The 15,130-nt window shown below is 39.1% G+C and overlaps 1 protein-coding gene across 5 annotated transcripts in view; it reads right to left on the bottom strand.

Annotated features, from left to right (window-relative positions):
* The window catches only part of PCSK5 (proprotein convertase subtilisin/kexin type 5), a 465,827-nt gene that overhangs the window by 317,881 nt on the left and 132,816 nt on the right, over positions 1 to 15,130 (bottom strand). For all 5 annotated transcript variants that reach the window (XM_005581952.5, XM_005581953.5, XM_074017691.1 and 2 more), the window contains exons 4-5: positions 12,364 to 12,507; positions 9,461 to 9,537 (exon numbers count right to left, since the gene is read on the bottom strand). In XM_005581952.5, coding sequence (XP_005582009.3) covers positions 9,461 to 9,537; positions 12,364 to 12,507 — 221 coding nt within the window. The remainder of the gene's footprint in view (positions 1 to 9,460; positions 9,538 to 12,363; positions 12,508 to 15,130) is intronic.

The following is a 15,130-nucleotide window of genomic DNA, read 5'->3' as shown; positions in this document are numbered from 1 at the left end:
TGCTAAAATGAATAATCTATAAGCTTGAGGTTTATTTATTTTTTCAGCATGGTCTTCTGGTAGCTGTACAGGGAGAGAAAAAAAATAAAATAAGGCTTTTTTCTCCTCCTTGTTCAGCAACTAACCTGAGTATTCACTGGCTGATGAGATCTGAAAATTCTTAGATGTCTTCTCCAATGTTTAGTAATGAAATAAACAAAAAACTGCTATTGTTGACCTCTCAAGGGCCTCAGTCTCCACATCTTACAGATTTCTACACATAAGGAAAAAAGAAAATATAAGGATGCAAGAGAAGGTTAGAAGGGAAGATTAAAAGAGAAAGCTAATTAAATACACCTGTCTGGAAAACCTGTTTAAATGCTTAATCCATTATTTAAAAAGGATACTTATCTCTTTCCTTTACTGCAATTTCCATCTGCTTTAGAGGCCCCAGGAATTTGTAAGTCTGTTTTTTAAATAAGAAATTTAAATTCAAGCAACTATCAAGTATTCATGTCAATAATACACTGAGTTAGCATAAATTACACTCATACTTCATTTGAACCTATAACATCAATCAGACCCTTTATCAAAACTGAAGTTCCCAAATCCGGAGAACATACTAAAATTGGCAAAGAGAAAAATAAGCAGTTCCGAAGAATGCATCATCATGATTATGAGCCTGGGAGTAATTAACGCATTGTTTTACAAAGATGAATATTTACACTGTAGGTAACAGGTATATAGGAATTTGAGGTTAGATAATCATTTTCTATATTTACTTGGCTTTCATTAAAGAATAAACAGGTATTTAGACAACTGCCATGAATTTAGTTCATTCTCAGTGGTATTTAAACATTTTTCCTTTTATTCTACCAAAGATACCAGGATAAAGAACATACTCATGTCAGTCAAGGGCCTATCAGGAAAACACTGGGCTCTTTTACAATGGGAACCCTGAGAAGAATTTATTCAAGGGGCTTGAATTTATTGACTCGAATTTAGTCAAGGGACTTCCCAAACCCAATGGGAAGACAGAGGGCAAGACAGACAATTAATGCGGTCCCTCAAAGTCAGCCTTCTGGGATACAGAGCAGAAATGGAAGGTCAGAAAAAAAGATATCTAGCACAAAGGACCACTTTATATAACACCATTTAATAGGTCAGCAACTTCAATTCGGACACATTTTGCTCATTCATTTAGATGAACCGATCAAGGTCAGTACTCTTGTAATTATTCTAAGAAAGAACAAATAGACATTTTATATCCCAAACTAAACTGAAAATCAACTTAGTATATGTTCTTGCCTTTCTATTTCCTACTCTGACAAATGTGACCCCATCTATGATTTTAAAAAAGTTTTATAAAAGAAATAGTAAGTTCCCAGGTGCTGAGAAACTGATTGGAGGGATAACCAGCTCATACCATGGGGGGTGAGAGAAGGCACCACTAGGAAAGTGACATGCATTAGAGGTAGAGGAGGAATTCTCCAAGTGTAGATGGTGGAAGGATGAACAGTTGGAGCACGTTAGAGGAATGACACGAATCCTGTAGGGCTGACGAATGGAGGAGGAGGAAGAAGAGGAAGAGAAGGAGGGGATAGATAGAGTAAAATAGAATAAGGAAGGGAATGGATCCTGAAGAGTCTTGTATTTTTAATACATGTCAAGATATTAAAGGAGTTTAATGTTCTTATTTTGGTTCAGAAATATCACTCAGACAGCAGGATGGGGGAAAACCAGAAACAAGAAAATGACTTAATGGACTCTTACAAGGATATAGGTAAGAGAAGGGGAATAAACATAGTGGCTAGTGTGGGTGGCTGGGGGTTTGTGTCTAAGGCTTTTGAGAGCTACTACAGAGGAGGAATTAAGTGGTGTGAATTGTCAGGACTTACTGACTAACAGTTGTTGAGATGAAGGGGAAGGGATGGCTGGCTTCTGGTCTGAAAGAAGTCTTTTCCTGTTACACACTGCAATTTTCCATGGGAGGCCACTTCCCAGAACCTACATGATGATCAAAGATGTTACTTACTTCAGTGTAATGTATCATGAACTTGTATGTATAGAAATGAATTTTCTAAAATATTTGCTGTAGATTCTTTCCTGAATAGAACATCTACAGCTATTACTATGATCTGAATGTTTGTGTCCCTCCAAAATTCATGTGTTAAACTCTAATCCCCAACATGCTGGTGTTAAGAGGTGGGCCTTTGGGCAGTGGTGACTAGGTCATGAAGGTGGAGCCCTAGGGAATGGGATTAGTGCCCTTTTAAAGAGGCCTGAGGGGCTTGTTTGCCCCTTCTACCATGTGAGGACACAGCAAGAAGGCACCATTTCATGAGGAACGAGCCCTCAGCAGACAACAAAATGGCTGGTGCCGTGATCCCAGGTTCCAGAACTGAGCATTACATTTCTATTACTTATACATTACCCAGTCTATTTTGTTATAGCAGCCTCAGCTAAGACAGCTGTGTATGGAAAGTGTCAGATTTTTTTTTTTCCACAATTGCATGTTTGGTATACATTAAGGCTCTAGTAATGTACACTTCTAGTCCATGTTATCTAAATTCATTTGATAATCATTGATCAACTATCTACTATGTAGTATATTGTAGATGTTATTTTGCAAAAGTATTAGAGAAAAAAATTGGAAAATATTTGAAAATCAAATCAGCCTCTGATACTGACCCTCATTTTCTTTAAGTTTTGTCTGACCTACTAAGCTATACTATAACTTTATCTTAACATATTTGGCCAAATCCTTGGTATGAAGAAAAAATGTGTGTACTTGTTAAGGCCACAGACCTATAGTGTGTGTGTTTTTTTTTTCTCTAGTACTATTATAATAAGTTAACATATTTCCCCCATATGTGGAAAATGCTGACTATACCTGGCTTTGCTTTGGAACACTATTTCCTCACAACAGTCCTTGTCTACAGAAATGGGAAAGAGAAGGACACACTTTGGTTTCTGCAACATGGCAACACTCGTAAAAGAAATGATGTGTGAAAAGAAACTAAAGAACCAGAAGAGATTTACTTCCATTCACCCTGGTTAAATCTTCCTTGAAACAGAGATAAGAAACAAAATGAAAAATCTATTCCTTTTAGAAAATGAGTCTTTAACCCAGAGGTTGGTTTATTTTGAAAAGGAATTAGACTCTGGGCCCAAATATACCACTCTTTCAAAATATAATGCCGTGGTTTCAGCTCCTACTAAATGTTGCTATGACTTTTAAGCAGAGAACTTCTAAGAGGAAGTAACCTAGGGAAGGGCTGATCTAACTCAGACATCAATAATTCATTTTATTGGAAATAGGAGGAGTAGTATGAAATGCCAGCAGACTGTTTCATTTGTAGGGAGGCATTTTCTATTTTAAGCCTAGAACAATGCAGTCAGCTTTATTTGGCAAGCTAATATGAATGGAGGCAAAGCTGAATCAAAGGATGGATTTTTATGGTCTCTTCTAATCACACTATTTCTTTAGCATCAGTTATTTAAATCTGACATGCCACCATTTGGGAACTTGTAAAAGTGACGAGAAAGGGATTTTTATAACTTTTGTACTTCAGAGGTGATTTCCCTCACTCCAAAGCCTTGGCACTAGAAATGTAATCATGCAAGTCTAAGAGAGACAATTTGCATAGTTTTGAGGCTAGATCCTCTATTAGTATTAAAAACCCTTCAGGCATTAGAGTTTCTTACTACATTTTCTCCCAATTCAGCCCATTAATAATCTATATTATTTCATCATTGATTCCCTAGGTATTTAGCATAGAGCCACTTGCCAAGCAGTGTCTTAATGAATACTGCTTGAATGAATAAACAAATGCAGGCAAGTATGACATAATTCCAAATATGTTCTGAAGTCTACTGGTCTGATTGTACAGTGAGGAGGCACTTGCATAGCACATGCCTCAACTTCCTTATTCTGATGATAATTACAAATTCCTCACCTTCACTATTTTGTATCAAATTCAAGGACTCATGTTTTACCAAGGGAGATGGGAAAATGGAATTAAAGAAAAACAGACTTACTGTAGACGGAAGAGTCACAACTCCCAGCCCCAAGGAAGCAGACAAACCTGTCTCAACTTCTAACCCTGGAAATAAACCCTAAATCTTAATTTAAATTTGAAGTGTTCATAAGCACACATATTTTGAGATAACTGTAATTTTTAACTAGTTATCAAGAATTAGATATATGAATAGAACACACAATTACAACAATAACAGCTGTAATTATGTAGTATCTATTATGTAGTAAACTTGGTATTTTACACATTTTATTGATAATCTTTAGAGGTATTTATTTTATTTTATTAATTTTTTTATTTTATGAGACAGGGTCTTGCTCTGACACCCAGTCTGGAGTGCAGTGGCACAATCTTGGCTCACTGCAACCTTGACCTCCTAGGCTCCAACCTTGACCTCCTAGGCTCAAGCAATCCTTCCACCTCAGCCTCCCAAGTATCTGGGACCACTGCTGCGTGCCATCACATCTGGCTATTTATTTATTTATTTAGTAGAAACAGGGTCTCCCTATGTTGCTCAGGCTGGTTTCAATCTCCTGGACTCAAGTGATCCTCCTGCCTTGGTATCCCAAAGTACTGGGATACAAGTGTGAGCCACTGTGCCCAGCCTAGAAGGAAGTATTATTATGCCTATTCTAGAGACTTTCTAAAAAGTACTGAAAGCTCAGAGTTGTTAGCTCAAAAGACCACAAGATAATCAAGGAGAGCCAGAGCTAAAAGTCAACTCCTCCAAACTACAAAGCTACTCATTTCCTAACTCTAGGTGACCGCTATCCAAACAGAGTTATTTATCTGTGGATCCATGCTTAAAGATAGATCCACTGATCATATCCATTATTACGGTCTAATGAGCAAAGAGGGCATTTTAATCCTAAATGCCTGACTACATGCTCTTGGTCAGCTGAGGGAAAAAAAAATCAGGCAGAACTACTGAGAGGAGCTAATGGTACATCTATACCCTCAGGGCACTGCTGACTTCCATAAAACAGAGGTAGGGAGTTATACCTGTGAAAATTCCATATTTCACTGTCAAGATGGCAAACCTAAGCACACATTGGGAACAATGTCTGTGTCCTCCAACAATCAATCCCCCACTGTACTCAATGAACCATGACCAGTGCTCAGGACGGGTTAAAGCGGGACACACTAGAATACCCCAGATGAACATGACTGTCATGATTCTTCTTGAACAAGGGTCTTGGGAAGTGGCCAAGTTTAAAAGAAATCCTTAGGAAAAAAAAAAACAAAACAGTTTTAAAAGGATAGACTATAAAAAGCCATCAAAGCAAATATTCAAAGAATTGTCTTTACATATAGACATTATAATTCAGACTACAACACATATTCGGCTTACTTAATGTATTAAAATCATGCAGGAAACACTGTTAAGTATAAAATGGTTTTTAACTTTCTTTTGGTTATACTCATATAAATTTGTTATTAGTATGTGTTACAAAATTGTGTAAGATTCCTATAATTCTGGTATGTCTCAATACATGTCATCAGTAATAATTATAATTGTTATGTTGAATTATCGTGTGTCACATAGTTAACAAATTTCCTTGTCAATTGTGTCTTTGACTGTGGCTTCCCTAAAATATTTTTGTCATCCATAGATAACTGTTGTCTTGATTTGGTCCTCTTTAGAAGATGGTTTTATAATCGGCTATAAAACTTTAATAGGTGCTCTTGAATGCAAGTTTCTGATAACTTTGGATATTATGACATTAGAATAAAGGAAAAAAAAACTTTCAGGACTCTCGCAGAGAGCTAAAATGTTTATGAATATCCAGCAGAACAGGAGTTAACTAAATGGACTGAACTAACAGAAAACTGAAGTAAATATTTTAGATTTTTTTTTTTTTTTTTTGCTTAAAGTGTTGCTGATCCTTTTTGTTTTTCAGAGACAAAAACACTTTTCTTTTGAGCTATTTCCAGCTTTTAACAATTGAGTAAAGTATACTCCTGTGGACAAAATTTAGAGCATATTTGATTCTCTCTACCTAATTTCTCCAGAATTTAGAAACTATCTGTGAGTATTCTTAACTTATGGCAATACAGTTATTTGCATAAGTGCAATAAGAATGTTTTCTTTTGAACAGGACACAGTTGAAGAAACTGGTTATTTTACCAAGGCTTTGACTGGAATGGTATGCTTTCCTTTAAGGAATCAAACTTGACTTGTAAAGTCAATAATAGCCCCTTAGGAAAACTTGCCTCAAACCTTGCCTACATAGTTCCTTTACAGGGTGCCTGACCTGTGGTAAGTAAAGAATGCCACTTTCTGACAGGCCCAGGAGCCCTAAGTTACCTTGGGACCTCAAGAGGACAGAAATTTACCCAACTGACAGGTATTAGAGGGTAAAAACCCATGGCTGGGCTTGGCTTTAAAAAATTCTTATGTGAGATTCCTTATGGAACACAGTTCCATCAAAGCCAATTTAAAAAGCCTATGTAAAAAATAATTACTCTTGCTGCACCTGATGCAAATAATCAGGCCAAGCATAAAAAAACTAAAGTTTATTTGTAAATAAATCAGTCCTATCATGATTTGTTTTAATAAAAATAAGGACTGGAAAGAGAAAAATTATGTTCCCAAAACTACAGTACACCTGTTGTTAGTTGTTTTTGAGATTTCATTTTTATTTTTCTTCAATTTAAACTAAATCCTAAATTTTTGGTGGACTTTAAGTCCCCAAACTAATGCTTTCAAATCTTTACTTTTAAAACTGGGAATTGCACTCCTTATCCTAAAACTCACTATTTACCTTATAGTACACTGTCTGCTTAAATGCTGTACTAAAACTATAGATGAGAATACTAACATCTTTGTCATGGAAGCCTTGGAACCCCAGCCTGGCCTGAGTGAGTACGGTCAGATAGCTCAGACAGCAGCAAAGCAGTTCCACTCCTCTCACCTTGGGGTCAACACCTACCCCACTATGCCCCTATCAGCAAGAAGAAGTCAGAGTGATCGATGGTCTTTTCCCGTCTTCATAGGCCACACTTTAAGAATAAGGTGCTATGAAACCCAAAGGGAGGGATTGGAATCACCTTTGCAAAAATTATAACTGAGAAAATTATGAACAGTGAAAGAGATCAGACCCAACCGACTTCTCCATCTTGCTTCTAACCTTTAAGCTGTCCTTGTTGATTCCTGGGTGTGGGCCAAACTAAATTTGGGAAGAAATTCAGTTCATGGTTTAACCCTGAAACAAAACTGATAATAGCCCTCTCCTGAAAAGACTCCCTTCTTGGCTGGGGACCAGTCTGCCTTTGCAGGACTAACAATTTAGCTACAAGACTAGAAATGACAGTTTAGGGGTCATGCAGCCTCTGGCTCTGAGAGTGTGAAACTCCCCAAATTGCTCCTGGGGATAACATCACTGTTGTAAAACCTAAGATCAATGCTTGAGGTATTTTGCAGACCCTGCACTCGATGGATCAGCTGACACCACCCAGACCGATAATCTGGCTCAACCATTTCTGCCGTCCCACCCAGGAACAGAAGATGGCAAGAAAACCTCACTTCAGCCCCCTGTGATTCCATCTCCAACCTGACGAATCAGCAGTCCCCACTTCCTAAGTCCCTACCCACCAAATTGTCTTTAAAAACTCGGATCCCCATATGCTTGGTGGAGGCTGATTTGAGTAATAATAAAACTCCGGTCTCCAGCACAGGCAGATCTATGTGAATTACTCTTTCTCCATTGAAATTCCCCTGTCTTGATAAATTGGCTCTGTCTAAGCTGTGGACAAGGTGAACCCACTGGGCAATCACAGTAAATCTGAAAGAAAACTATCCAGTTTAACGTAGGTCTCTGTTTGCTTGGAAAGTTCTGGAAAATTCTACCTATAGCAATTCGTGTATTAATGCTTTCACCACTGAATCTGATCTAGAAGATTTACTTGGTTGTTCATGTCAACCAGCAGCATGTTTCTAGTTATTTTGTTAAGCTTTGTTTGCCGACAGTAAAGAAAAACCACATAGGTACAGTGACAATTTTCTAGGTCATATGGTTTTATCTAAACTTACTGACTTAATCAAATAAACCTAGTTAAGACATTTTTCCCTAAAGAAAAAAGCAGATCAGAAATAACAAAATAAATGGGCTAAACAGTTCTCTTTGCAACTTCTGTGTATGTAATGTAAATAAAACATGTAAATAAAAATTCACATGAAAGTATCTAAATTACAGCATTATCCTGAGGAGCTTCATAGTAAAAGGGAAAAAAATTAATTAATGTGATTTAGAGATTAGAAATATCTACTAATAATGTAAGGAATCTGGGTCATTACGTAAGCAAGAAAAACCATTCTCTCTTACTTGCCTGAGGAATGTTAAAATATTCTGTTATCAAATGGATGTGAATGTTGATTTGCATTCACCAAAAACCACAGCAGTAAACAGAAAGCATAACTGTGGTTAACCAGGTTTCTGTGCCTCTTGCCTGGGCGGGGGGAGAATAAGAAAGGTAATGCCTTCTTCAATTGGCGATAATCCTTCCAGGTATTTCAGGTATATTAGTGAAAAACACAATAACTACAGAGGAGAGAGGAGCAAAGGAGAAGTAAAATAAACTCTCAGGTGGGGACCTCAAATGCAGTATTCAATCATGTGTTGAATTTAACAGAACAAAGAATTCTTTTGGGAGGTACTTTGCTTGGCCTCTCCCTTCACCACCTCTGTCCCTAAACAAATGGGTCACAGGGCAATTACCATGTGAGGGGTCATCTCTTAGTCCCAGACTCAAGATTTGGAAATGCTGAGCCATTCCTCAGGGCTCTCTCTGCAACCATTCTTTCTATATGGAGCATCCCTTTTTTCTTACTCAGAGGCTTCAGTGGAAAGACACTTGTTTATCTTGGAGCAAATTAAGAATCATATTGTTAGGCAGGAATCTAGACCTAACATGGCGGCGCTACCCGGCGTAGCAGGCCTTTTGTTAAAGACTCCCTTCACCCTTGTACACACCCGCAGACTTACATGCGTCAGAGTTCCGGCTGGGCAACCACACTCCCCCATGACCTGCAGCTCACCTGCATTCCACAAGTTTGTAAACAGCAGTTTCGGTTGACAGTTTCCAAAGACCCCTTCCTCATGACCCTTACTCAACTCCTGCCCTAGTAGTTTCAAGACCCCCCAGGCCCTGTTTGCACAATCAGCTTCCCTACCTCTCAGGCTGTAAGAAGGCCCTACCCTCCTCCCTCAGCGCGACTTCCTCGGCCCATGCCTTTGGATAGAGGAACCTCGCCTGCAAGCCCTAATAAAAGGCTATTCTCACTGCCATTTGCCTTGTGTCTTCGTTCCCGGTTCGGCTCCAGCCTCAGTTTACCTTTACACATGTTATCAAGGATTTTGAAGAAAATACTTCCCTCAGCATGAGCAGAAAACAAAGCTCCTTGCCAGCCACATGACAGCCACCCCTCACTTGGGCCTTACTTGTTCTCGTTGCTTGCATCATAACGGGGCATTGGGTCCAAGTCATTCCCATTCACGTCGCAACTTGCCAGAGCATCCTATAGCCACAGAGGAGAGAGCAAGGGAAAAGAAATGGACATTCATTAATTAGCCATTGACCCACAGGCTCATGCATTTTTAAATACATTTCTGCCAGAAAGTAATTAGGTTAACTAATACGCTCACAGTTCAGTGGTGTCAGGCCTTAGGGAGGGAGTGCTCATTCAGTGATAATTAGTGCTGTATTTTTCCCCCTTAAGGTGAAGAAGAACTCTACACAGACCAAAGAATTGCCTGGTTCATTCTTGCCAGCACTTTTCCCCCTCATACCTAGAATGACCCAGTTCATGAAATGTATATCTTTCAAAGACATCCTCATTACTACCTTTTCTCTCCTTGACTACTTAGGCACAAAGTGATTTATTCTCCATAGACTCTCTCCCTACTCCTTACTTGATTTCTTGAGTTTGCAACTTCCTTATCATAATATAGATTTCAGAAGACAAAAATCATTCACGTATCATTGGCAAGCCAATTAACAATCAATATCAGATCTTTATTATGTCAGGTATCTTGGCACCGCTATTAGACAACCCTCGTCTATTAGATACAAACCAGATATTGTATCTACTATAAAGGAGTCCATGATTTAGACATTCTACTAATACCCATTGGCTTTTGGACCAACCAAAATGATGAACAGTTTTCCTACGTTAAGATTTCAAAATAAGGAAATAGTATCTCCAAAACCAAAGTTGGATTTGCTTGTTTGCTTTTAAAAATGATTGTGAAAAATATCTGCAATACTGAAAAAAAAATTACTAGACTGTTACCATTTATCAAATTTATGTCACTGTAGCCAGCCTAATTTAACATGCTTTGAATTTTCTTTGATTGATTAATTGAAATAGGGTCTTCCTCTATCACCCAGGCTGGAGCGCAGTGGCGCGATCACGGCTGGGCTCACTGCAGCCTTGATCTCCCACGCTCAAGCAATCTTCCTGCCTCAGCTCCTGAGTAGGTGAGACTATAGGCAGGTGCCACCACGCCCAGCTATTTTTTTTAACTTTTAGAAAGATACAAAAATATAAGGAGGGAAAAGAAGTGCTCAGAGGGAATACAAGAGATTAAGACCACAAGTGTATGGGGTCACTAGAATAATTTGGCAGAAGTTTCTTTCTATGTAGGTTAGTTGGCTATAAGAAACGTATCTTACTATCAAATGAAAAATGGGCTGCTTCCACCTTCTAGCCTGGAATAATGTGGTATTATTGGGACCCCTTCTCTGGAGTATAATCTGGCTTATTTTCAGTTCTGGTGGTCTTCTGTTGAGTGGCTTGGTCTCTCTCTTTCTCTCTCCTCATTTTTTTTACTTTTATTACAGGTAAGGTCTCGCTGTTTTCCAGGCTGGTCTCAAACTACTGAGCTCAAGCAATCCTCCTGCTGCAGCCTCCCCAAATGCTTGAATTACAGGTGTGAGCCAGTGCACCTAGCCTGAATGTTCTTATACTTTATTATTATTCCTAATTTCAATGTTAGTGAAAGTAAACACTATCTTGATTTTCTGTCTTTATCAAAGGCTCTTCTTTCTGAAAATAACTTTTAGAACATAAAGACTGAAATGTTTGGGGAAATCAAGCAAAATATATATTGTATATACAGGTGGTAAGTTCCTGCTTCCTGTGCAAAAGAGGCTCGACGGACCTGCTTAGTGTCCTTTAGAGCACGAAGGCTTCAGAGTGTATCTAATGTATCTTACTAATTTTACTGGTAAGGAAAAAGAGGCCTGAAACAGAGGACCAACCAAAATGATAAACAAAGTTTTCCTACACCAAGATTTCAATATGAAGAAACAGTATCGCCAAAACCAAAGTTGGATCTGCTTGTTTGCCTTTAAAAGTGATTAAACAAATCCAGACTGGAAGGAACCCAAGTCTTTGACATGTTACCCAACGTGCTTTCTCTACTCCCCACCAGGTCCAGCATAAAGAAGAAGCAAGAGGGCGCCAATCATGCTAATTGCACAGATTAATTCTAGAGAATTTTTTCTCAAGAGGAGAAAAATGAAAAAGATAAAAGACTGCACTCCCAATTACATGAATGCTATTTGTATTTAGTCAAATACATTCATATGCAGTGGGGAAGAGCAGCATGCTGTAAAACCCTCTTTGCGTGTGACAAGAAGGATATCTCCGCTGGCACACAGAGAGCCATAGTTTCTGTTCTTCTATCTGACCATGGATAACTCCCTTCTGTCTTCAGGCTACAATTTATTCTCCTATCAAATAAGGAGAGTAACCTGAAGTTCCTTTTTAGCTTTAAAATTCTATTCTGTAAAGAGACACAGTTTGTCTGGGTGCACTTGGATGCAGCAACTCAACCATTTTGTTCAAATGAGAACTAAATGAATTTGTGGCTTCTTCTTAAGAAAGGAATTGATTCCTACAGACCACTGGGAGGCCGATCATTACTGTCCTTTAAAAAAAAAAGAAGAGGCAGAGAGAGAAAGAAGACCATCAGATAACTGGAGAAAAGTTTGAAGTACATTTTTCTCCATAAAAGAAACAAAGAGTACTGCCTGGTTGGTTGGATAAAGTGTTGAGAACAGCGAATGTTGCTGGTAGCAGATGGTGTTGGTGGTGAGGTTTCTGCTACCTTATTGCTTTCTTTTTGTAAGTCAGAACATCAGAGTCACTGGAAAGTTGAAAGGGTTATCTCATGCTTCCTATATTCAAAGAACTCATCTTTTACCAGAGAAAAACAAAACACAATACCTTATTGTATGCTGCTACATTTTTCAGTAGCTATCCACCTTATTGATAACCCTAACATGAGTTTCCCTGTTTCCCAGAAGGAAAGACCTTCCAACCACAGCATACACTCACGTAGTTTTGCATCAGATCTGGATGGGTTCTCTCAATTCCGTCATCCAGAATAGTGACCACAATGTTCTTTCCCGTGTAGCCTCTCTTCCAGGCTCCTTCGATATTCATGTCAGACTGGCAGGGATGCGTATTGTCACTGCAGTGCTGAAATAAGAAAAGCATGCTGCAAGATTACTAAATAGTGAGGAAATTGAAGAATTACCTATTCATTTATTTATTTATTTATTTTTCTTTTTTGCTTTACTGCCCGGGCTGCAGTGTAGTAGTGTGATGAGCTTACTGTAACCTCGAACTCCTGGGCTTACGGGATCCTCTCGCCTCAGCCTCCTGAGTAGCTGAGACTACAAATGCACACCACCGTGCCCAGCTACCTTTTAAATTTTGGGCAGAAACAAGGTCTTGCTTTGTTGCTGAGGCTGGTCTTAAACTCCTGGCCTCAAGGGATCCTCCCACCTTGCCTCCCAAAGTGCTGGGATTACAAGCGTGAGCCATTGTGCCTGGCTCTACTTCTTAAGATAATGCATTAAATTAACAGTAATTTGGCACATTGTCTACTAGTGTAGAAACACAGATCTCCAGCATGAACAGGGGAAGACAGGAAAGAAAGATGTGGGAAAAGCAAGCGAAATAGAAATCTCTCCGCCACCAGCTCTGACCTGTTTTGATACCGTAAGTCTTTTGGAAAAGCATAAAATAAAGTGTTATCTCAACAGCAGAAAAATGGATGTATCATTTTATTGTTAACATGTTTTAATGACATACAAATAGGCATCATAGTATTTCATTTATAAATCCAAACCATGTCACTGAAGAACATATACTTTATAATTTCTTAACCAAGCGCCTAGAAGCCAATCCAGCTACAAATGGAACCACTCAGGCAGCTTCTGTACAGCAGCCAGATATGCGCTCCTGTGAAAAACCCATGGGCAAGAAAAAATAACAGGTTGTCCACATTTCTTTCACTAAATTAACAATGGCTATTGTACTATAATTTGTAGGCAGTAGACAAATTCATCCAGCACTATTTCTTCAAGAAGGCAAAGAAGAATAGTGCCAAGTCCAGAAAGGTGCCCTACACAGGACAATGTGTGTGAAGGCTTCGAGGGGCAGGCTGTAAAACATGGAACCCGAGCTCATTATGTATAGTAATTTCATTCTGCAATGGCTACAACATACAAACATACTGAAAAACAAATTAAGGCAGCAGCTTTTCCTGACATAATTTATGAGCATTCATCTAACCCACACAATTGTTCCTTTAAAGTCCATCTCTTTGAAATATCCCTCTGTGTGATGTTTTCTAGGTTCTTAAGACTCAGGACAGGAACAAAAGAGAAGAGCTGTGCTGCTATATAATTCCATAGCAACACGAGCCACCCCAGATCTTTCCCCATTCATGACTTTCTTCCTGCTTTGTAACAAACACTTCAGCATATTGGGAATGGAGGAGAACAGAAGCTTACTATGCCCTAAATACAATGCAGACTTCACTGCTATGGATTCACTTAACACACACTTCGCTGAGTACCTACTATAATTAAGAAATTATAAAGCATATGTTCCTCAGTTACCCGGTTTGAATTTATATGCTAGGGTGTGGCTGTGCACAAAGCAGAGGAGGTCCCTGTCCTAAAGGCGAGACACAGAAGATAAACTACCAAATAAACAAGACCATTCAGTGAGCTCCCTGTGTTTTAAAGGCTCCTTGTGTTTTAAACACTGTGATATGATGGTGCATGCTGAGGGATCTGAGCACACCACTTTAGATGAGAGATGGTCAGAAAAAAGATTCCAGTCTCTGCAAATGTGAAATGTGAGAAGGAGTTGGTCTGCCCAAGAGCCTAGGGACAAGTGTCCTGGTAGAGGACACAGCACATGCAAAGATGGTAAGGCAGGAAAGAGTTCAGCATATCAGAGGATGGGTATTGCTGGAGCTTAGTGAAGAGGGAGAGAATGGCACAGAGGCAGAAAGTTAGAAGCAGAGGCATGTCAGATCATTCAGGGCGTTGTAGGCCACAACTCAGCTTTTATTCCAACTACATCCTAAGCGGAAGCTCCTTTCCAAACCTCATCCCTTACAGGTGCTTCCAATGCCTCCAAAATAAATTTGTTAATTAATGTATTCCCCAAATGAGACTGCCTTTTGTTGAGTGTTATAAATACACTCGAGTAGTTTCAAGGATTCATTCTAAGAAAGGGTGCACCCATGTTTTCATGACAGACAACATTGATTTCCTACAGAATAGGAGCTTCTAATTTTGTAAGAACATTTGTATCTTTTCCCCCACCTTCCTGACTTCTTTCTGGCACTTGAGGCCCTGAACACACACACTCTACTATTCTACTCTACTAATCCGAATTCTCCTTCCCTCGTGCCTTCAGTTTTTGGGCCCCAGCTTTGGACCTACCTCTTAACACACAGCCTTTTTCAGCCTACTTGTCTTTTTCCCTTCTCTGAACTTAAAAATACACCCCACCCCCTCTTCCCCACCCCACACACACTTTCTCTCCCTCTCTCTCTCTGTTCTATGCAATCCAACACCGACTCAGTGAATTCTGCCCAACTGTTGTTGACTGTTGAATCCTGGGTGTGAATTTTGTCTCCCTGACTATAAGCCCCTAGAAGACCATGTAATAAACTAAGTCTGACCTAGGATTTCAAAAATATTGGCTAATTATATCCCATAAATGAGGGTATATTCTCAACTTTATTTCCAGTATGTGTACTGCTCTGACCTCTTCCAAGATACACAGCCAGCTAACA

This window comes from Macaca fascicularis, chromosome 15, assembly GCF_037993035.2.
Source record: "Macaca fascicularis isolate 582-1 chromosome 15, T2T-MFA8v1.1".
NCBI lineage: Eukaryota > Metazoa > Chordata > Mammalia > Primates > Cercopithecidae > Macaca > Macaca fascicularis.
Note: the sequence above shows the minus strand (reverse complement) of the source record. Positions and strands in the feature narration are given on the sequence as shown.